This window comes from Dendrobates tinctorius, unplaced genomic scaffold (genome assembly GCF_039654945.1).
Source record: "Dendrobates tinctorius isolate UK_male_01 unplaced genomic scaffold, ASM3965494v1 ptg000024l, whole genome shotgun sequence".
Lineage (NCBI taxonomy): Eukaryota > Metazoa > Chordata > Amphibia > Anura > Dendrobatidae > Dendrobates > Dendrobates tinctorius.
The window spans coordinates 5,178,020-5,201,377 of record NW_027361692.1 but is presented as its reverse complement, the minus strand read 5'-3'; the positions used below and the strand labels follow the sequence as shown (position 1 = coordinate 5,201,377).

Sequence of the window (23,358 nt, the reverse complement as noted above, 5' to 3'; positions counted from 1 at the left end):
CTTGTCATCCCAGAAGCGCTCCCTTTAGTCACCGGCCATCCTGGATCCGCTATCTTTAGAGCCCTTTGATTAGATATCCGCTCAGCTTTCATGATTGGAAATCTCCATACCATCACCTGCCGCCTCTGCAGCTTCGCACCGTCTATCATTTCATCACAGTAACTCCACATTCTGCGCCAACACTAGGCATACGGTACACACGCATCGTGCTTTTCCAAAGGCACACAAGCCCTTATTTCTTTATATACCAGAACACATAAGAACAACTCCAGTCCCACAACTGCTAATTCGTGTTGTTTCTGACTTTTCACAAAAAAACGAACAATGAAAATACTAAAAAAAACACTATGGGCACCTTGCAATTATTTCTAAAATTTAGTCATTTTCACTGTTTTTTTGTAGTTGTGGAGGAAATCCATCACCAGGTTATTAATAATCTGAGAGTAGCACGATGTAGGGGCAGAGACACTGATTCCACTAATGTATCACTTGTAGGGCTGCTTGTTGAAGTTTTGGTAAAATCACGATTTCATCTGCTCTCTACCTTCTTTCTCTGCACGCTGAGCTCTGTATCACCACTTCCCACACCAGACTGACAGCGTTCAGAATACACTGTGCGTAGGCAGAAAGTTGCCAGTTAATGGTGGGTTACTAGCAGGTTTACTAGTATTCCAGTGACAATCTTCTGCTGATAAAATTGTGATTTTATCAAACCTACACTAAGCAGCCAAGTATGTGACACATCACTGGAATCAGTTTCTGTCAATGTAACTGGTCGGCGGCCATTTTCTTATAAAAGAAATGATTACCTCTATAGACAAAACTAATGTGAAATGTTAATTGATTGTGTTTAGGAATTTATTAATAATGACATTTTCTTTATTTGACCAGAAAACCCCTTCAAACTGAAGCTCCCAAAAACATCACGGTTTTGTTCATGACCTAAGAAGAAAGTGTTCGATCTCTCTGAGGCCTTAATTACTAAACTACTGGATGTGAAAGCCGCCGTTATTCACAACATGGCATGTGATCACTTATCCACAATAGAGGGGTGATACTTTGCTGATTGCTGACGATCATTTGCAAGTACCCCCACAGTTTTGACAATGGGACTCTGAAATGGCCCATTAGAAAGAATGTGCATAAATGCCGACAATCCATTCATTGTCTAAGGCAGGGTTCCCCAACTCCAGTCCTCAAGGCCCACCAACAGATCATGTTTTCAGGATTTCCTTAGTATTGCTCAGGTGATAATTGCATCACCTGTACAATACAAGGGAAATCCTGAAATCATGATCTGCTGGTGGGCCTTGAGGACTGGAGTTGGGGAACCCTGGTCTAAGGGGCTGCCTGATATAGCTGAGTACAATGCTTAACTATTTAAGGGGATTGTCCAGTCTAAGAATAAAATTGTGCAGATGCAAGCAAGAATAAATGTGATGTTATCCTCACAGTTTGGAATCCTCTCCAGTCACAGCGCCCGGAAATCTCCACTCTTTACCTCCTCCTTCTCATTCATTATATTCTCAACCCATCAGGTGTGAGTTCAGCAGCCGGAGCAGCAGCCCAACTTCAGATTCATAACCAACCCCTCTGGGACTTGTGCCGCTCACAACTCAGGGACTAATCTTTCAGTCTACTCTATGTCACGGTTCCACCCCTCAGTGTGTCTGGGATACAGCTATTGACAGCTCAACCTTTCAATCTGGTACAGGGATGTGCTGAGCTGTCAGTGTGTTGATTGACAACTCAACTATCCAATCTGAGACTGGGAGGTGCTGGCGAGTGATTGTCATGCTACTTAACTGAGCTGTTTCTCCCAGACCTCTGTCAGACATACATTAAGCTAAGTGTGGTTTGTTTCCTCTGTGCCTTGAGTTCTATATTTTGATCTTTCATTGCCTGACCTTGGATCTTGTTCTGACCACCCTTCTGCTCTGCTCCACTATCCGGCTGGTGTTCTGACCTCAGAAGATTACAGCACTATGCTTTTGTCTCTTCCTTCTCTTCTATGTACCCTCCTGGCTTCTAACCTTGGACTCCTTGACTATCCTGACTCTCACTGCTGGGCCACACTCTCAGCTTCAGCCACCAATATCACAGAGAGCGCTCCCTTTTCCTCTCTTTACTCTATGGTAGTGTATGCGGATTTCACACTTCCCATCATGTGCTAACTAGGCACCTGCTCTTCTCCCAATCAGCTTCTATTGAGAGAAACCAGATGAGATTAGTTGGCACAGACAAATCCTTTAGGGCAGAGCCATAGACAATAAGTGACGCCATTGTGCACATGCTTGGCCACTGCTCTATTCTACAGAGCAGTGTTCCCCAACTCCAGTCCTCAAGATTCCAAAACATATTTTCAGGATTTCATTAGTATTGCCCAAGTGATGGAATTATTGCCTGTGCAGGTACTGCAATTATCACCTGGGCCATACTAAGGAAATCCTGAAAACATGAACCGTTGGTGGCTCTTGAGGACTGGAGTTGGAGAACACTGCTATAGGGACATTTCAAAGCCACGTTCTCACGATCAGAGGGGCCTCAACCGCCACTTCTGGATCCCTCTCATTTTTTTGTTGATTTTCCTTCAGTAGAGACATTCAATGCATCAATGTGACCATTAGCCTAATCGGTGTCAGGCCACTGGCATTATTGCTGAGGCTACAGCGATCTTGTGGATGGACAGCACCTCATCACAAGAGAAAAGTCAACAAAGAAAAGGACCACTGGAGGGTCACTGGATATATTTGGTGAGAAATCTTTATTTTTTTCAAATTGGATCACATTTTTCCTATTAACTTAAATTCTTCAAATCCCCGACAACCTGTCAAAGGGACTCGAATGACTTCAAGCCAAGTGGAGGCGCTCGGCGCTTCACGGCAGTACAATTATTTACATACACCTTCCCACCTGCTTGTTTTCCATCTATCTCTGCTTTTCTCTGGGTCTATGAAGCCAGAGCTGTCAATCAAAGAAGAGAGGGTGGAAATAGAGGAACAACAAGCAGGTGGGAAAGTGTATACAAATGAATGGCCCCGCCATGATGCACCGAGCGCCTCTACTTGGCTTGAAGTCATTCTGTGCTGACAGAATCCCTATAATGTATCGAGATGGAAGATCTGATCATTCAGAGATCTGTCAGTGAAAACAATATTTTTTTCATAAATACACCCAAATAGATGGTACAAAAGACACTTTATTATATCTTGTGCTATAAGGATATTAATCCTGGATTTTACATTCTTGACTTCCAAGCACCTCTGTATACTGTATATCAATGCTCATTGACAAACTATGCATAGCTGCAGAAAAAGACGACATGGACCGCATATTGAAAACATATTCATCGATCTATTGCAGTTAAGATATTTACGAAAATGAACACGAGGTTCTTAGTTTAACATTTTGATCAGACTGCATGTATCCCACTGCTACATCACGGCGAACCTCTCAGTGGGTCCCTGACCTGAACGGTGCGGCACCATGTGCCGACCACAGCTGAAGGATAAGCGCACCACCAAATGGAGCCACCTGGCGCCCCAAAGCACACCTGCTGAAAGGTACAGCCCCCATGACTTCAGATCAGAGCATCACAGCTACAATGGCCACCACGTAGCACAAAGTGAAAGGAGTGAATGTATGCTTCGCCGCAATAGATCAATGTATAAGTCTGGGATGTGCACTCCATGTTTTATTTTACTACAGTTATATAATTGACAAATTATAATAAATCCAATAAAATATATATTCTGTTCCGTTATCTTGGGATAATGGGACCATCTCTGATTGCCACAATTAATCAACACAATGTTGTCAAATAAAGCCACAATTTCCTGAAATACATTGAGTACAATGACCTCACACTCGTGCAGACACCAAACATTTTACTTTTATTCACAGATGGTATCATTTGTTTTGAGATATCACATTCACCCCATCAAGACTATTGGCTGAGCCAATATGGTACTCGTGTTGGAATAATAATCATTTCTCACTATACCGTTCCTCTAGGAGGACTGTATCCAGATACCTGGTCAAATTTCATACAAAAATATTATATACAATGAGGAAAAGCGTAAAAACATTAGAAAATAAGTTAAAAACCTTGCAGAGCTAGTGTCATAAAAAGTTAATTGAATTTTCACAAAATATAATTCTGTAAATTTGATACATTCCAAACATTGGCAATTTTACAAAAAAATAAAGATCTTTTCTTGGACGTGTCAGTAGCATAAAAAGGAGAGATGTAGTCTCAGTGTACGATCCAGAAAATCTCCGCAAATATTTCTGCTCAGTAGGAGTGCATAAATTCATGTTCCCTTGCACACATCATCTAGTGTTCATTCGAAACTGATGGATAACAATGCTTTCTATAAAGAGAAAAAGAAATAGGTTTTTCAGCGCTTAGGAAATCACAGTTAATAGCGACTCCACCTTCATCAAGTTCCAAGCATTTTCTTAAGGTGTAAAGGTGATGTCTGATGCATGCTTGTGCTTCATATTTTCTTACGGAGTAACTAAACTTTCTATATACATATACAAAACTTTGCAAAGTTAAGACTTTTTATAATATAATTTATTTACCTCATTTTGCTTTGTTCCGTCACAAACACCATGCTGAATGTGTGTTTTTAATATCCTTGTTCATGCTCCTTTTCAAGTTGCTTTGAACTGTTGCTGTAGCAAGAATACTCCAACACTATTTACACTCTCCCTATGTAACAATGGTGTAGAGGAACAAAAAGGGTCACACAGGGAGAGTGTTAATAGTGAGTATAGATTCTTGCTAGAGAAGCAGTTCAAAGCAGCTTCTAAAGGAGCATGAACTTGGTAGTTAGATAACACAACACTTTTAACATTGTGTTTAGGAGAGAAAGAAACAAAATATAGTAAGAGAGTATATTGCAAAGATTAATAACTTTGCAAACAATCGATAATCATTACAATCAGTTATTTACCGTAATTAAAAAAATGTAATTATTTAATTCTGCCCACTTCAATGTTGAATGACCTTGTCCAAATCAGAAATTGCTAGGTACAATAAATGAAGCTTTCCAAATATAGTCAAGTTTGACGTGTACTACCAACATACAGTATCTTCTAGACCAGGGTTCCCCAACTCCAGTCCCCAAGGCCCACCAACAGATCATGTTTTCAGGATTTCCTTTGTATTGCACAGGAGAAGCAATTATCACCTGAGCAATACTAAGGAAATCCTGAAAACATGATCTGTTGGTGGGCCTTGGGGACTGGAGTTGGGGAACCCTGTTCTAGAGGGACTAGTTCTTTTTCAATCCAGCAAAAAGACGGATGTGGCCAACTTAGTAATATTTGTATTAAATATATTATCATATGTCTGGGAAATTAGAATTAGAAGTTTGCCATCATGATAAACAAGTATTTCACAAATTGTACATGCTTCTAGTCTTGAAAACTGGAAGGTTAGTGTCAAAATGGGATTCCTTGAACCCACAAAAATGGAAATTATTCTAGTAGATGACCATCAATTCATAAAGAACATGTATAGGAACACTTATAATTGCATCAATCAAGTCAAATAGTTTTTGTGAATCGACTTATTCAAGCATAGCGGCAAGTCATTTCCGGTCAGTTACAAACTGACCGACTTTTGGAGCTTATTAATGTCATAGCCCAGGTATACTAGAGGACCTTAACATGTTCTGGTGGGCCAGGCTGACCTTGGCTAGAGAGACATTGTTCACATGTTCTTTTGTGTTGGACGAGGCCAGAAATACATATGGGCACTAATAGTTCCCTTATTTTGATAAAAAGGGAAGGCTACATCTTGTCAAAGATATGGATTATTTCTGGTCAATAGATGTAGTCAACAGCTTTCAGCATCTATTAGATACAAAAATATACCAAGTATGGCCAACTACCTAGAATTCCTGCTTACCAAAAATGGTTAAACACTGGTGTATATAATAATTTAAGCTATTTTGCATTAAGTTGTAGGAAAGGATAGAAATTCAGGGTGACAGGCAGTGTCACAAAATATCTCGATGTTACATAGAAAACGCTCATAATCAGGAATGTTAGTCTCCTGTAGAAAAATAGCCATTACAATAGAAATGACAATAGGAACAATTTACATAATAGTTGTTTAGTACAGTGGGGGAAAAAAAGTATTTAGTCACCCACCTGGCTTAAGCAGGGTGACATGTCTGGCACTGCAGGATGTGAGTCCCTGGCGGCATAGTGTGTTACTGATGGTAGCCTTTGTTATGGTGCTCCCAGCTCTATGCAGGTCATTCACTAGGTCCCCCTGTGTGGTTCTGGGATTTTTGCTCACCATTCTTGTGATCATTTTGACCCCACCGGATGAGATCTTGTGTGGAGTCCCAGATCGAGGGAGATTATCAGTGGTTTTGTATGTCTTCCATTTTCTTATTATTGCTCCCACAGTTGATTTCATCACACCAAGCTGCTTGCCTATTGCAGATTCAGTCTTCCCAGCCTGGTGCAGGGCTACAATTTTGTTTCTGGTGTCCTTCAACAGCTCTTTGGTCTTCGCCATAGTGGAGTTTGGAGTGTGACTGTTTGAGGTTGTGGACAGATGTCTTTTATACTGATAACAAGTTCAATCTGGTGCCAATACTACAGGTAATGAGTGGAGGTCAGAGGAGCCTCTTAAAGTAGAAGTTACAGGTCTGTGAGATCTAGAAATCTTGCATGTTTTTAGGTGACGGAATGCTTATTTTCCACCATAATTTGAAAAAATAATTCTTGCCAAATCAGACAAGGTGATTTTCTGGATTTGTTTTTCTTATTTTGACTCTCATAGTTGTGGTCTACCTATGATGTCAATTAGAGGCCTCTCATCTTTTTAAGTGGGAGAACTTGCACAATTGGTGGCTGACTAAATACTTTTTTCCCCACTGTATATGGAAAAACATTAGTTACAGAGTTAGAGTCATTCCGAAAAATGAGTTCATATATTAGTATTTTCCATGGTGCTGTATTGTAAGTGTACTGAGGAGCGTAAAGTAGCATTTAAGACATGTATAAGATTTCAATCCAATGAGACATGGACATGGATGGTGGTTCAGGGTACCAATAAGCCACTTTGCCTTGGTCAAGGTATAATGCCTTTAATAACTAAGAGGGGCAAAATACAAGAGGTTGACTATATATTCGTGGTCAGGGCACTCGTGATGGGCAAGGGTCTTTTAATTGAGTTGCGTTACATTGGGCACCTGAGCCCCAACAGCCACAATCAAAATGACTAGAATGAAGATTCTGTAATAGAATACACATGCAATACACCACATTTACTCATGGAAGTCAGAGGATATTGGAGATGCTAGAACTTTTATGTAATTAAGGCTGAGTGAAAGAGCATGAGCAAGGCAAGTCAAGAATGGTTTTACGCTAGGACCCTTTTATATGAACAGCAAACAAACAAGATGTGGCCCATTTATGTGTATCATACAGTAAAAGCATAATGACAAGAAAGTAAGTGAAAGTTCACTTCTGTCCAACAATTTATCATTCCAGTAGTAAATCAAATGGGGCCATATGGAAAAGTGCGCCTAACATCACACTCCTGAAGACCAGAGCTTGGCTTCCTGTAGTGCCACAGACACCGGGTCCTAGCAGCAGGACACCCTGGGATCAGTTTATCTTAATGGAACACTTACAACTAAATGATTTTTAAAAGCCTTTAAATGTCGTCTTTATTGCTACCCAGGTAACATATTACACTATAATAAAAGGGTGCTCCATAGAACACAATTATGTCATGGTACAACACTTGTTCCTACATGAGTGAGGAGTCACAATACGGACAGGACTCTTGGATTAGAGCATGCACTCCATTTCTATACCGGTCTCTAGGGCCGGGGTCCCCAACCTGTGGCTCGTGGGCCCGTGATGTGTGGCTCACGGCTGTCTGAGAGCTTGGTGCATTAGCATTGGATCTAGTAACCAGCTATGAAGAGCAGGTCTCCAGGTGGTGACTTTTGTGAGTAACCCCACACAGAATACGGATGAGCATATATGGATCTCGGGAGTGGAGAGAAAATTAGGTATGGTACCTTGGAGACAGGCTAATACTGCCAATTAGAGTGGTGCTTGTAGACGGATGAGAAAACGCGCCTCGGTGTGACTTCTATGGAAAAGCATGGGCAGTCATTATACAGCTAAGGGTTCATTCACACCACCATATTTATCGGACAAGTACTACCCGATTTTTTTTTTTAGGATAGCATTTGGACCAATGTTATTTAATGGGTCAGTGCTGATTACCAATTTTTTTTCACTGGACAAATATGTCTGTGAAAAAAAATAACAGCATTCTGCTATTTCAATCCGAAATCGGAAACCTCTCACCCATTAAAGTCTATGGGTGCGTGGAAAACATGGGATTGTAGTTGGATGACATCTGAGTACGCTCTGATTGCCGCAGGCTCACACAATGCAGAAGATGGAGAAATTTGGTTCTCCATCTTGTCCTCACCTGTGCTACGATTCTCTCATCTTACCCTAAGCTGACACTGATCAAACACAGATGAGACTTTTGATTGGAGTGCCATTACCATAATCACTAGAGGGGAGAATCTACGCTCGTGTGACCCTGCCCTAACGGAAGCTCTAGTATCACTACCGTCAAAGCTGGTATGGGGGAGGGGAGCTGGATGTCACTACTTAGTGGGTCTTGGATGTGGCTTGCAAACCTATCTCAGAGCCGAATGTGGCTCTCAGGGTAAGAAAGGCTGCGGACTCCTGCTCCAGGGCTTCATTTCACTATGTGTCACCTTATTTAAATCTTATAAATGTCCCATTTTCTCAGTATAGCTGTCACACAATAACTGACCCAGTTCTCATGATTGCTTGCCAAATCCAGCAAAAAATACAGTTTGCATTACTTGATGTACATAAAAACATAATTCACAAGTCTATTACAAATCAGAAAAGACAGAATACAACGAGTACATTTAACATGCAAACATGTTTTAATGACTTAGTAGTAGATGTACAAGTCACATCAGACAATGTATTACAGAACTGCAGATGTTTCCATAGAAGTGCTGGAGATACTCCTCCGTACATCAGGAGATGGCAGTATTTTCACATGATTTCGGGCAGCAAACTGTGAGGCTATACAGATAATACATCCATGCTTATCGCGTGGAAAACTGTATACAGCAGTCAATGTAATCATTCCCCATGGGCAAAGTCATATACATCTTCACGCCATCATCACTGGCATGCATCTCACTTCTTGCATCAGTAACATTATGTACAGTAATATTTTACACTGTAAAACATTGGAATGCAAGAATAAATATTTTCCAATAAATTTGATTTTTTTTTTTGGAAAGTTGCTGCTTTCCATAAATCAAATACATACGATCTAATAATACTTGTCAATTGCATATACTAGAATGGTGCTCTACCTTTTCCGGTCTGGGCCTACAGAAAAGCAGCGTGCTAATTAAAGTTTATATCAACCAATCAGCTGCCGCTATGGGATTGTTGTAGACAATGTTTTACAGTACATCCATATTCAGAATTAATTTTTGAGACACATGGTTATCTTTCTCAATTTCTGTTACGTGTAGCCATCTCTTGAGAAAGTCTACAGCTCATCGGTCTGCCAGTCATTCGAACAGCAGCGATGAAAAAGAAGTAATAGAATTAGTATGAAACCATCAACTTCGATAAACAGGGAACTGCTTTTAATGGTAGCAGAAACACCTGCACGTACCCCCGAGGCTTAGCCTCAGCCCTTCCCCCCTCCGAGAGGGGCAGAGCTGCCGGCTGGCGATTTCTTCAATTCTATTTTCATAGACTGACTCTCGCCACGTGGCTCAAATTTTGACAGATTTCCTGCTCCTGGCACTGCCATTATTGGCTTTACTGCTTTCATACCTTTTGACATGGGAATGCGGGTAGGGATGTGGCGTTGGGTTGACCCATCCTGTGGTGTCTAAAAAATTAGAGAAATATATTAATCGAGAGGTATATTATACAATGAAAATATAACAATTACAACAAACAATTTTAATCTTTTTTTATATTTTCTGATTTTACATTGTTCTATTCTAATTTTTGAAGATCTTTAGGCGTACAGCCAGATTGGCATTGCTTAATCTGCTTAAATTAGAGGTTTGCTTTTCAGCACCCCTAAGGACCATTAGAAACAAGAGACTGTATGGGAGTGTTCAGCTAGCATGCTCTGTAACCTTTCAAGGGTCATTGCAGGGGACGGGGACGAGGGGACATGAGTAGAGATGAGCGAACCCGAACTTAAAAGTTCAGGATTTGTAGAGGACAGTTAGTGTTCGGTGGTAAACTCCAAATACGGACTTCTCCCGGAAGTCCGTCTTAATGTTCAGAGTTCCAGGTGATGTCCGAGATAATGAGATTTTTTTCTAGAAAAGTTTGGATCACCATTGCTTTCAGTGGGGTTCTGGTTCGAGTTCTGGTAGCCAAACCCATCTTTGGAATAAAGTTCAGGTTGGGTACCAGAAACTGAACTTCTACGGGTCTGCTCATCCTTAGAGGTGAGCTGTAACTATTATTCATTGCAAACTGTGGGATCCATTGTTATTAAATAATCACAATAAGATAACAGTGAGACGACTACTGAAAAGTGATCGGACAAGTCCAAGGCTCGGTGGCCAGAGAGAGAACAGCAACTATCAATGAAAGTGATATAGAAAATTAAAAGAAAGTACACCAACAATTCTTTAAAGTATGTTTAAAAACTTAATATGCAAATTGCCTCTTCAGAAAGAAAGAGGACTTTTACTCTACAGCGCCACCTATTGGTAGTAGCGATCCTACAAGTCACAATCAACCCTTTAACGAGTCTTGTAGTATGACTTAGGATACAAGCCAAATCAGAATCTCAATTTGCAGACACGGTGTTTCGAGCTGTTGGCTCTCGTCAGTGCAAAGTATGAGATCTGATTTGGCAAGGTGAGAGGCTCTGGACTAGGGTCTAAGAAGTAAGGTTTCTCCTTGCGGAGAGTGACATGCAGCCACAGCTGGCATGTCACTCTCCGCAAGGAGAAACCTTACTTCTTAGACCCTAGTTTAAAAACTTAATTTATTCAATAAGTCAATAGCAAATTACTAATTTACTTAATAAAATGTGATATGCGATCTCCAGAGGCCAGCTGGGACATTCCACTTTTCATTTTTTTATTTATTTAGCAAGTTTCATTCATAGGCCATTTACAATCCAAACACAAACAGATGCAAACAGGATCTATACTTTTTGCAGCTTACAATTTCAAACTCTAGCTCAACGTCATAGATTATATGTTAGAGAGATGTACAGCACTCCTGATAGAGAGATGAGGTGACCAAGTGGGGTTCCTACCCGTAATTAAGGCAAATGAGAAACGTGACACTCAAAGGTTGCAGTGAATGAAACAAAATTGATTGGTAATCCTATTGTTAACTCCTTCCCAGAAAACGCGCGTTTTTTGCGCATTTTTGCCGTGATTTTTTGCCGCAATTTTTTCCGCGTGTCCCCAGACACATAGAAAATAGCCAGAAATGCAGAATTTACCCCAAAATTAATGAGCATGCTGCGTTTTTTACCGCAAAGCTTTTTTTTCGCGGCAAAAAACGCATCAATATGCACAAAAAGTGCAAAATGCATTAAAATGAATGGGAAGCTTCTTTTAAGCGTTTTTTGAGCTGATTTTTTGGTAAATTCGCAGGAAAAACGTGGAAAAAAAACGCTGTGTGTGAACACAGCCTTAAACATCGGACCTTCATCAGAACTGATTGCCATAGGCTGTGAACTTATATACCGTGATGTGCAGCGCTACAGAGACTGCGACATGCGTTGCTATGGAATGGACCGCATGAATGCAGGTGGCGGCTGATGGGAATATTCATCAGCCAGCGCCCGTGCTGTAAATAAATTTAAATTAAAAAACGGCATGGGTACCCCTGTATGTTTGATAACCAGCCAGGCAAAACTCACAGCTGGGGGCTGCAGCCGTTAGCTTCAGCTAGGCTGGTTATCAAGAATAGAGGAGTCCCCACTCTGATTTTTTTAATTATTTAAATGAATAATTAAAAAAAATGGTGTGAGTTCCCCCAATTTTTGACAACCAGCCGAGCTAAAGTAGATAGCTGAGGGCTGGTATTCTGAGAGTTAAGGGGCCATGGATATTCCCCCCCTCAGCCTAAAAATAGCAGCCCACAGCAGCCCAGAAAAGGAGCATCTATTAGATGGGCCAATTCTGGTGCTTTGCCCAGCTCTTCCCACTTGCCCTGTAGTCGTGGCAAGTGGGGTTCATATTTGTGGGGTTGATATCTCACCTTTGCATTGTCCGTTGACATCATTCCCGTGGATTAGTAATGAAGAGGCATCTATAAGACACCTATCCATTACTACTACTATAATTGTATTGTAAATGCAGCAAGAATAAAGTCCTTTATTTGAAGGAAAACAAAACACACTTTTTCATTTTTACCGAAAAATACCAAACACAGCCTGGATGGTCACATCTTGGCTCCATCCAGGTTGAAAACTATTTATCCCCCAGATATAGATTACGGCGTGTGACAGAATGATGGATAGGTGAGGGATATTATTGTTTTTTATTTTTGTATTAATACAGGCATAGGTGCAATGGGTGTTAGGTGAGTATAACTGTGTTTGCTATTTTTAAATTAAAATGGAAAAGTGTGTTTTGTTTTATTTCAAATAAAGGACTTTATTTTGGCTGTTTATTTACGATATAATTATAGGATTAGTAATGGATAGGCGTCTTATAGATGCCTATCCATTACTAACCTGTGAGCTTGATGTCACCAGACAACACAAAGGTGACATAAACCCCACAAATATGAACCCCACTTGCCACCGCTGCAGGGCAAGTTGGAAGAGCCAGCAAAGTGCCAGAATTGTGCCATCTATTAGATGCGCCTTTTCCAGGCAGCTGTGGGCTGCTATATTTAGGCTGGAGGTGCCAATATCCATAGCCCCTTACGAGCCTGAGAATACCAACCTTCAGCTGTCTGCTTTAGCAAGGCTGGTTGTCAGCCAACCCCAAACCATTTTTTTTAAATTATTTAAATAATTAAAAAAAGTCGGAGTGGGGAACCCTCTATTCTTGCTGACGCTGACAGCTTAGGGTTTATCAAAAATACAGGGGAACCCATGCTAGTTTTTTTATTAAGTATTTATTTACAGTGCAGGTGCCGGCTGATGAATATTCCCATTAGTCGCAACTGCTCTCGCTGTTATTTGCGGCAGCAGGCATCGGCTGATGGAAGCAGTAGTCCCATCACCCGACACCAGTGACTGGAGGTAAACTTTATACCTCAGTTCACAGCTGCACTCTCACGCTGTCTTTTGACAGCGTGGGAACTGCGGCTGTCTGACCGGCGGTGATGTTTTTACCGCCGATTAGAAGCGATGTTTGCCATGCTGTCATGCACATGGATGTGGGCCCACCATTCAAGTGAATGGGGTTCGGATCACGGTACTGTTCTGGTACTCGAACCAGAACTTTTTGTACCTATTTGGCCAAACCCGCCGGACCCAAACATCTAGGTGTCTGCCCATCTATAATCATGATGAAGAGGTTTGGAAACCTTGAAACGCGTTGACAAACGGCATTCATGTCTCACGTTCATGTAAGATTTGTATTTTTGGAACCTTGGTCAGCGCAGACTTTGAGTCACCATATTTCTCATTAATGGCAACCTATCTCCCTGGTGTCCTGCTGCAGCCTTTACATGCTTCTATAGGTGTTGTGACTGTCACAACCCTATCAGGTGAGCATACCTATAATATCTTTTACCACTTGGCTATCAGATAAGACCCTATTTGTGCTTTTTGTCTCCAGCTTTACCGTTTGCTTTTACATTATATTAATAGTCACATTGGTTTACTGGATTTCAGATCCTTTTGGGAGCGTACTGGCATATGTGTACAAGATGACGGTAGATTGGGTGCAGCGATACACTTCTCATTACGCCCACACATAAAAAGCACACTTTGTATAAAAAAAGGACATGAAGGACATAGTTCATTGCGTTTTAGGCGGGGGTTGGTTATAAAATCAATTTCCATTCTATTGTTCCTGCACCTCTACTGTTTGTTGTACAGCATATGTTCATATGACAATAATAATTAACTATTTGAGGGAATTGTCTCACACAGACAACCCTTCTTAAATAAAATTCAGCATGGGAATCACCTACTGACTGATCAGCTTATTACTGTCGAGTGATATTGTAATGTTGGATCAGTGGTCTGACGTGATGGAAAGGCCTATGAGGAGCTGTGGGAAGGGGTCACATGTTGGAGCGGAACGCAGCTTGGATTGGAAGTTTAGCTTAGTGAGGCCTGGTGTGATGGAATAGATGCTGCGTTAGCAGATGGTCCTGAACTGATAGAGTTGTGCTGTGAAGGAGTAGGCCTGCAAAAGTTTAGTTTGGGCTGCTCCTTGACTAGTAATGACTGAAGTGTATCATCATCTCTGGTGGCTAACTCTGCAAGACTACAGAGAGCTAATGGAACAAATAATCTAGTTGGGAACCAGTGTGGATGAGGGCTGTGAGCGCAAACCATGGGTAGACAGTAGTCAGGTACTGAAGATGGGAATCATTGTAAGGATCTGATAAGTGGTCTGAATGTGTATGAGATAGAGCTCTTGGCATTATAAACCTTAAAGGGGTTGTCTGTTCCAAAATAACAAGTCTGCAGTCACTATTTGCAATATGCATCCTCACGGACACTTTTATGGAGCGAGGCCGTGCCCACTAGTTGTGTACTGGCCAGGAGTATGCATATTGCCTACATCACCACTGTTCCCAGCTCAGAAACCAGAGAGTCCGCGCAGCGCACAGTACATGCGCTGGGGGGATTCATAAGTCTGCAGTGACACAGAATGGACTGGACAACCCCTTTAAAGAACAGGAATCATTGGTAAAATGACAGTGATCACTAATAGTGAAGAAACCCTCCAGACCAAAGCGTGAGTTTTGAGTATGTGTGAATTTTGTGCCTCTGAATGTCGTTTTTATTCATGTTTTTGTGTTCACACTATTCAAGAATAATTCCTCATGTAAGTGCTAATATCATTACACACTTTGAGCCTATTCAGGTAACAATAAACATAATACATTTTTTACATTTTGATGAATTGGTTGACTCTAGATAATTGATTTGTCCTTTTTTACCTAGCAAAAAAGATGATTAATTAACTGTGTTGTTGTATGACCTGGCCTTCATCGTCCCCTAACCTAAATCCAATACTGATATTTTGGGTGCTGTTGAACTAACAATTGTGGAAAACTGTACAGCCTGATATCTACCTAATGAATATGGTTGAGATAATGCTATGTGTGTACTAGACAATCAATCGCAGGTTCAAGTCCCATACGGGGACTAAAGGCCCCGTCTCACTAAGCGATCTCGGTAGCGAGATCGCTGCTGAGTCACAACTTTTGTGACGTAACAGCGATCTCACCAGCGAGATCGCTATGTGTGACAGCAATCAGCGAGCGGCCCCCCTGCCGGTATCGCTGATCGCTGGAAGAAACCTCTGGACATTTCTTTGGTCGCTGGTCTCCCGCTGGCCAGCACGCATCGCTGTGTGTGACAGGCGGGAGACCAGCAATCAGGTGTAAAAAATAATAAAAAAAATATAGTTATTCTCACCTTCCGACGTCCCGTTCAGCCATCCTGCCTCTCTCCACGCTCCGGTTCCAGTGATCCTTTGCACGAATGACCGCGAGACTTCGCGCTCCCGCGAGACCGTGACATCTCGCGGTCATTCTCGCAAAGGATCACTGGGACCGGAGCGTGGACAGAGGCAGGATGGCTGAACGGGACGTTGGAAGGGGAGAATAACTATATTTTTTATTTTGATTCTATCTTTTACAGCGATGGCAAGCGATGCCGGGCGCTCAGCATCACTGTGCAGATCGCTGGTGAAGCTGTCTGTGTGACAGCTCACCAGCGATCACATAGCGACTTACCAGCGATCCTGACACATTGATATCGGTGTCGGGATCGCTGGTAAGTCGCTTAGTGTGACGGGGCCTTTAGAAATACAGTAAAAAAAATTTTTAAATAAGCAAGAAATAAAAAAACTAATCATTTAAATCACCATTTATCCCATTCAAAATAAAAATATAAAAAAATACTCATACTTGATATCACTTACTCCATATAAGTCTGATATATCAAAATATAAAATTAATTAACCCGATCGATAAAAATACCGTAAATAGAAAAAAAGTAAAATGACAAAGTTGCATTTTTGTGCTCGCCGCAATGCTGCAAAAAAAATTAAATAAGCAATTAAATGTTGTATCTATCCCAAAATGATATTAATAATGAAGTCTGTTTGCCCTCTAAAAAAACACTTTCTCCTGTTTACCAGTACATAGTGAGGAAAAAAGAATGGTGTCATTCAAAGGTACAGGTGGACCACAAAAAAACAGCCCTCATACTGCTATGTGGATGGAAAAATGAAAAAATGATGGCTCTTGGCAGAAGGGGAGGAAAAAATGAAAACTGTCCGTGGTGGGAAGGAGTTAAAAGGGTTGTCCCGTTCAAATCGATAAGTGTGCAGTCATTCTTTGTGACTGCAGACTTATGAATCCTCCTGGCACAAGCACTGTGCACTGCGGCGATTGGCTGGTTTCTGAGCCGGAACTGAAGGGTATGTATGTGTTATATGTAGTCCCGTAAAGAGCTAATCCAGTGTGTATGGAGTGAGGCCAAGCCCACTAGACGGGCTCCTGCCCTGGTATGTATAATGCATACATACCCTCCGGTCTCAACTCAGAAACTGGCGGATCCCGCAGCACATAGTGGGCGCACTGTGGGAATTCATAAGTCTGCAGTCACACAGAGTGACTGCAGACTTATCGATTTGGCCAGACAACCATTTTAAATTGAAAAAATCCTATTATCTTACCCCTAAAAAAACACACCAAGTTCCACTTGCTGTCTCTCTTCTTTCTAACTTGTTACCGATTGCCTGTTGTCAGGTGTAATCCATCTCCGGCATCAGACACTCAGAGATGAATTACAGGAAGTGGGGGCAGGTATTTGTCTCTTTACTCCTGCTCTCCTGTCTGTCAGTTAAAGAAGACCACCCATGAACTTCACTAAATCTGTGCATATGTGTATGTAGTGTAGTATGTGTGTGTGAATATACTCACTTGCCACATTCTTCAGTATCCAGTGCTGTTCTGCTCCTCTTCTCACCGACATCACTGCTCTTCAGACTCTCCAGACCACACTGCGCTCTATGTGACCTGGAAGTGGCTTTTACATCAGAATAAAGCTCCATAAGCTTACATTGTAAGAGAGACTTCTGGGTCACATATAGAGAACAGAGTGATCCAAATAGTCTGAGGAGTTATGTCACTGAAAAGAGGAGCAGAACGGCGCTGGACACCGGAGAAGGCAGCGGTAGGTGAGTATATTAAAATACACACAAACTACGCTACATACAAATATACACAGATTTAGTCAAATAAGTTCAGAGGAGTGCTTCCTTAATGCGAGCATAGCAGAAGTTCCCAGCACTCAAGTCTTCAATACTTATTTTCGCAAACTAGCATGTCTAACATAGCAAGTACAAGTGTAAACAGCAGCGTTGGGATGTTCTGCAGCTTGCTCCAAGCCTTTTTCAACTACCAATGCGGTTTACACTTACATTTGCCATGCTGAAACAGAGATATTCCTGTTTGATCAAATAAAAAAATTTTGAAGAAAGTAATGCGAGTAACAGAACTTTATGCTGTACTGTGTGGAGGATCGCCTACTTATCCACATTCACCACTGAGTCTTGCAGAGCACCAACTGATTTATTAAATTGTCAAACTGGCAGGCAAACCACTGGCTAGTGACCGATGCAATTCTTGCTGGGAAGTGAGGGACAGAAAATTTCTGCACCAATATGACTGGTAGAAAGCATATAAAGGGACCATCCACTCATATGCAGTGAGTAGAAAGTTACGGAGCATGGGAATTTGGTCATTTCCTAGGCATATTAGATATGTATTTGCACCATAAGCACGGAAGCGGCAAAAGGAAGCAAGAGCATGGTTTTCTACAGGTGCTTGATATTCTATGAGTCTAATAATGTAATTGCGTTTACTTGTGTACTCACCACTGATTGTGTTGCACGTGTAGAGGATGTAGAGGACGGAGTTATGGTTATTGAACTGGTCACTTTATTTGTTGCAGGTCTGGTTGATATATTAGTCTTTGGAGCTCTAAGTACGGTACCAGTCGTTACTTCCTTATTTTCTGCACCAACATTTAAAGGTCTAACAGTTATGACTGGTGTACCTTCGGAGGAGCTGCCAGGGTTTCTCTTAAATTGAGAACCTAAATGAATATGGATTTTATTATCTTCTGTTGTAATTATATTTGCATTAGAATTGAATTTTCTTATTGGTGTTGGCACAGTTTGTTTTTCAGGAGTAACTTTAAACACAGCACGTCCCATGGTCATTTCTTGTGCATCAGGTGACACAGATATCTCTGTAGGGGCAGCAGATGTTGATACAGTAACTATCTGGATTGGGGAGGTAGGCCTTTCTCCAAAGTTGCTTCTGCCAGTTTCTGAATTTTTTTCCCTTGAAAAAGTTGTTATTGTAACAGGAGACATAGACCTTTCTGGCGACACAGGGCTGTCTAAACCTTTTCCTTTCTGTGTCATGACACCTGGAGAAGGAATAATTGTAATCCGTGGTTTCTGAGTCCCTAAGGTTGGTATTACTGTTGTGCTTGAAAAGAAGTCCTCTGCAGGTGGACTTGTTATCTCTAAAGTAGCTGTGCTGTTTTCATGGTCTGGTGTTACTCTTATATGTAAAGGTTGACCCTGTTTTGGTGAAAGGAACACTTCATTAGGGCGTACTGGACTGGGACTTGGATTAACTGCTCTTTCTGGAGTGACTGGGGTCCCAGGAGAGCCATTTTCCCTTTTTTTCATCCAGGGAATCCATGATTTTCTTATATTTAATTCATTAGAGGCAGGTGGATACCTTTCCAAAACAGCCGACCTCTCTGTAGGTTTTTTAAGTCCAACCTGTCGTAAATTGCTCATAATGTGGTTTTCCTCTTGGAAAGATTTTCTGATAAATACAGCTGGCGTCTCTTCCTCAACCATCTCATTGCTTATTGCATCTGTCTGGACTGCTGTAGATGTTACAGGGACATCTACCATTCTTCTTCCATTCATGCTTGGTCTTATAGCTCGACTATATCGTTTTGAAAGCTCTAGCTCTTTTGTCAAATTCAGTACATCTTGCCCCATATTTTTATTTTTACTTTCTTCTTCTATGAACCTTTTTTGAAGAACTGAATAGTCAACTTGTAGTTGTGAAAGTTGATCTTCCTTGTTCATCATATCGTGAATCTTCTCCTTTAATGCTTGAACTTCTGCTCTCAAGTCTCTGTTTTTAGCCTCCTCTACTCTTATTCGATTTCGAAGTTCAGCCTCTTGACTAACAGCTTCTCCTTTCTCAATGGCTTTATTTTTTGCTATCTGACTTTTCAACTCCTCAAGCTGGAGAGACAAGAAATTTGCTCTGTCTTGCTCAGTTCTATATTTTCTTTCCAGTTGATCATATTCATCTTCTGTCTTCATCAAGTCTCCTTCTACTACTTCAAGTTGCTGTAGTCGATTCCTGAGTCTCTCTATTTCCAAAATTAACTCTTTTGTCCTGTTGTCTTCCTGATGTACAGATTCAAAACTTCTTTTAGCTCTACTTCGTGCTGCTTCTCTTTCTGTTGCCTCCATGCTTTCTACTGTTTTCATCAGCAGGTTTACTCTACAGCTTAATTCACAATTTTTCTCTTCCTCGCTTCTTAGCTTGTTTATTGACTCATCTCTTTCTTTTGTCAAATTGTAAACTTTTTCTTCCATCTCTGACTTCAATTTCAAAAGATTTTTACTTTCATCTATGAGTTTTTCTGTAACTTCCATAACTTTACCTTGCTCAGTCTTTAAACACTTGTTTAAATCATTCACCTTTCCTTCTTCTAATTTTATTTTTTCCATTATGATTTTTCTTTCATCAACAAGCATAACAGTGAAACTTTTTAACTTTGTTAAGTCATCTTTCAAACTGTGCTCAGTCTTTTCAAGTTTTCCTTCAACTGATTCTAGTTCTTTAATACGAGTTTTAACAAGTTCTACCTCCTTAATCAAATCCCTTGTTTGGGCTTTTTCTTTATCCAACTTGACATAAAGCTGAGAGCATTCTGACTTACTTTTCATGAAGGCTTCCTCTAATTTTTCTAATTCTGACATTCTTTTTTGCAGTTTCTCTACCTCCAACTTCAGTTCCTTACTGTGATGTTCTTCCTCATGGAGTTTCTTTTGCAGTTCTTTACATTGAGATTCTGTCTTTGTTATTTCTTCATCTTTCCCTTCCATTTCTAAAACCCGCTTTCTTAAATTTTCCACTTCTGCCATTAAGCTTGAGTTCCCACATTCTCCTTTGGCAATTTTTTCTCTAAGTTCTTTCAACTCATCATCAGCTTTTTGAAGGTTTCTATTTACATCTTCCAATTCTTCAATTTTACGATTGAGACCCACCAACTTAAGCCGTAGCTGACGGTTATTAGATTCTTGAGTAGCAAGTTTTGCAGTCATCTCTTCATGCTCTTGACAATATTTTAAGGTTTTGTGTTCAATGTCCAATTCCAGTTTAACAACCTTTTGGCTGTCTTCATTGGCTTTGGCACAAACTGATTTGATTTTTGACTCTACTTCTTGGAGTTCCTGAGTGAGGTCTTGTATCTTCTGACTTTGTTGCCCAAGTTGTTCAATATGCATTTGTCTCTCATCCACAAGCATCAGTGCAAATGACTTAAGCTTCACTAGTTCATCTCTAACTTTATTCAGTCGCTTGTTATATTCTTTGTCTTTCCGCACTTGATAAGCTTTCTCCTGTTCCAGTAACTTCTTTAACCTGTAAAACCCAAAAAATGTTTGTTTACAAAAAATATATATTTTTCACCATTTTGAATAGTAGAAATATTCAAATGCCACATGTAGGTATTATGTGACCACTGTATGCAGGCAATTGTCAATAGAATGGTATATGTTAGTGTTTAAGTTGAGTAGTAAGACTGAGATTTTAACAATGAATAGTATTTAACAAAATCCTTATTTCCCCTAAAACAATATTTCTTAATTCTATTAAAAATTTGCATTAAAACTTTGTAGAAGTTAAAACATGTTTGATACCCTATTTCTTATATGAAGGATTATTAAAAATAAAAAAATAATCAAATTAGGTGACTTCACAAAGGTTTATTCAGCTTCACTTAATTCTGGGGAGCTTCACATGATAGACATACAGTCATATGTTAAAGTTTGGGCACCCCTATTAATGTTAACCTTTTTTTCTTTATAACAATTTTGGTTTTTGCAACAGCTATTTCAGTTTCATATATCTAATAACTGATGGACTCAGTTATATTTCTGGATTCAAATGAGGTTTATTGTACTAACAGAAAATGTGCAATCTGCATTTAAACAAAATTTGATCGGTGCAAAAGTATGGGCACCTCAACATAAAAGTGACATTAATATTTCGTAGATCCTCCTTTTGCAAAAATAACAGCCTCTAGTCGCTTCCTGTAGCTATTAATGAGTTCCTGGATCCTGGATGAAGGTATTTGTGACCATTCCTGTTTACAAAACAATTCCAGTTCAGTTAAGTTTGATGGTCACCAAGCATGGACAGCCCGCTTCAAATCATCCCACAGATGTTCAATGATATTCAGGTCTGGGGACTGGGATGGCCATTCCAGAACATTGTAATTGTTCCTCTGCATGAATGCCTGAGTAGATTTGGAGCGGTGTTTTGGATCATTGTCTTGCTGAAATATCCATCCCCTGCGTAACTTCAACTTCGTCACTGATTCTTGCACATTATTGTCAAGAATCTGCTGATACTGAGTTGAATCCATGCGACCCTCAACTTTAACAAGATTCCCGGTGCCGGCATTGGCCACACAGCCCCAAAGCATGATGGAACCTCCACCAAATTTTACTGTGGGTAGCAAGTGTTTTTCTTGGAATGCTGTGTTTTTTAGCCTCCATGCATAACGCCTTTTTGTATGACCAAACAACTCAATCTTTGTTTCATCAGTCCACAGGACCTTCTTCCAAAATGTAACTGGCTTTTCCAAATGTGCTCTTGCATACCTCAGGCGACTCTGTTTGTGGCGTGCTTGCAGAAACGTCTTCTTTAGCATCACTCTCCCATACAGCTTCTCCTTGTGCAAAGTGCGCTGTATTGTTGACCGATGCACAGTGACACCATCTGCGGCAAGATGATGCTGCAGGTCTTTGGAGGTGGTCTGTGGATTGTCCTTGACTGTTCTCACCATTCTTCTTATCTGCCTTTCTGATATTTTTCTTGGCCTGCCACTTCTGGGCTTAAGAAGAACTGTACCTGTGTTCTTCCATTTCCTTACTATGTTCCTCACAGTGGAAACTGACAGGTTAAATCTCTGAGACAACTTTTTGTAGCCTTCCCCTGAAAAGCTATGTTGAATAATCTTTGTTTTCAGATCATTTGAGAGTTGTTTTGAGGAGCCCATGATGCCACTCTTCATAGGAGAATCAAATAGGAGAACTACTTGCAAGTGGCCACCTTAAATACCTTTTCTCATGATTTGATACACCTGGCTATGAAGTTCAAAGCTCAATGAGGTTACAAAACCAATTTAGTGCTCCAGGAAGTCAGTAAAAAGTAGTTAGGAGTGTTCACATCAAGAAAATGATAAGGGTGCCCATACTTTTGCACCGGTCAAATTTTGTTTAGATGCAGATTGCACATTTTCTGTTAGTACAATAAACCTCATTTGAATCCAGAAATATAACTGAGTCCATCAGTTATTAGATATATGAAACTGAAATAGCTGTTGCAAAAACCAAAATTGTTATAAAGAAAAAAGGTTAACATTAATAGGGGTGCCCAAACTTTAACATATGACTGTATATGAGCTAAAAGTTTTTTTTATTTCAGGGAGTCTGAACACTGAATCCACCACTAGTCCCAAGGCAATATTAAAACAAATGGCCTTAGGACTGGAGGGGTGGACCCATGCTTTACACCTTCTATATGAGCCAGAATTGAGATTCACTCTCAAAGCACAACTCCTATTCAGGCCTTCTGCAGATTTTCATTAGCTATCTCATACTAATACATATTGTAGAAAATATCTTTACATATTAATATGAATGTTGTAAAAAAAATATTACTCTTTGTGTTCCACGTCTGGTACGCTATTCTTACTAGTAAAAAAACAAGTTTGCTGACCCATGTAGAAAGATCTTGTTGATACAGGAACCATTACACCAG

General features: G+C 40.5%; 1 protein-coding gene across 5 annotated transcripts in view; it reads right to left on the bottom strand.

Annotated features, from left to right (window-relative positions):
* Positions 1–3,181: 3,181 nt before the first annotated feature.
* Positions 3,182–23,358, bottom strand: part of FILIP1 (filamin A interacting protein 1) — a 227,538-nt gene continuing 207,361 nt past the window's right edge. For 4 of the 5 annotated variants that reach the window (XM_073569314.1, XM_073569313.1, XM_073569317.1 and 1 more), the window contains 3 exons: positions 18,138–20,952; positions 9,734–9,955; positions 3,182–4,373 (listed from right to left, as the gene is read on the bottom strand). In XM_073569314.1, coding sequence (XP_073425415.1) covers positions 9,749–9,955; positions 18,138–20,952 — 3,022 coding nt within the window. In that variant the 3' untranslated portion in view covers positions 3,182–4,373; positions 9,734–9,748. The remainder of the gene's footprint in view (positions 4,374–9,733; positions 9,956–18,137; positions 20,953–23,358) is intronic. The other variant, XM_073569315.1, reaches the window with a different exon arrangement.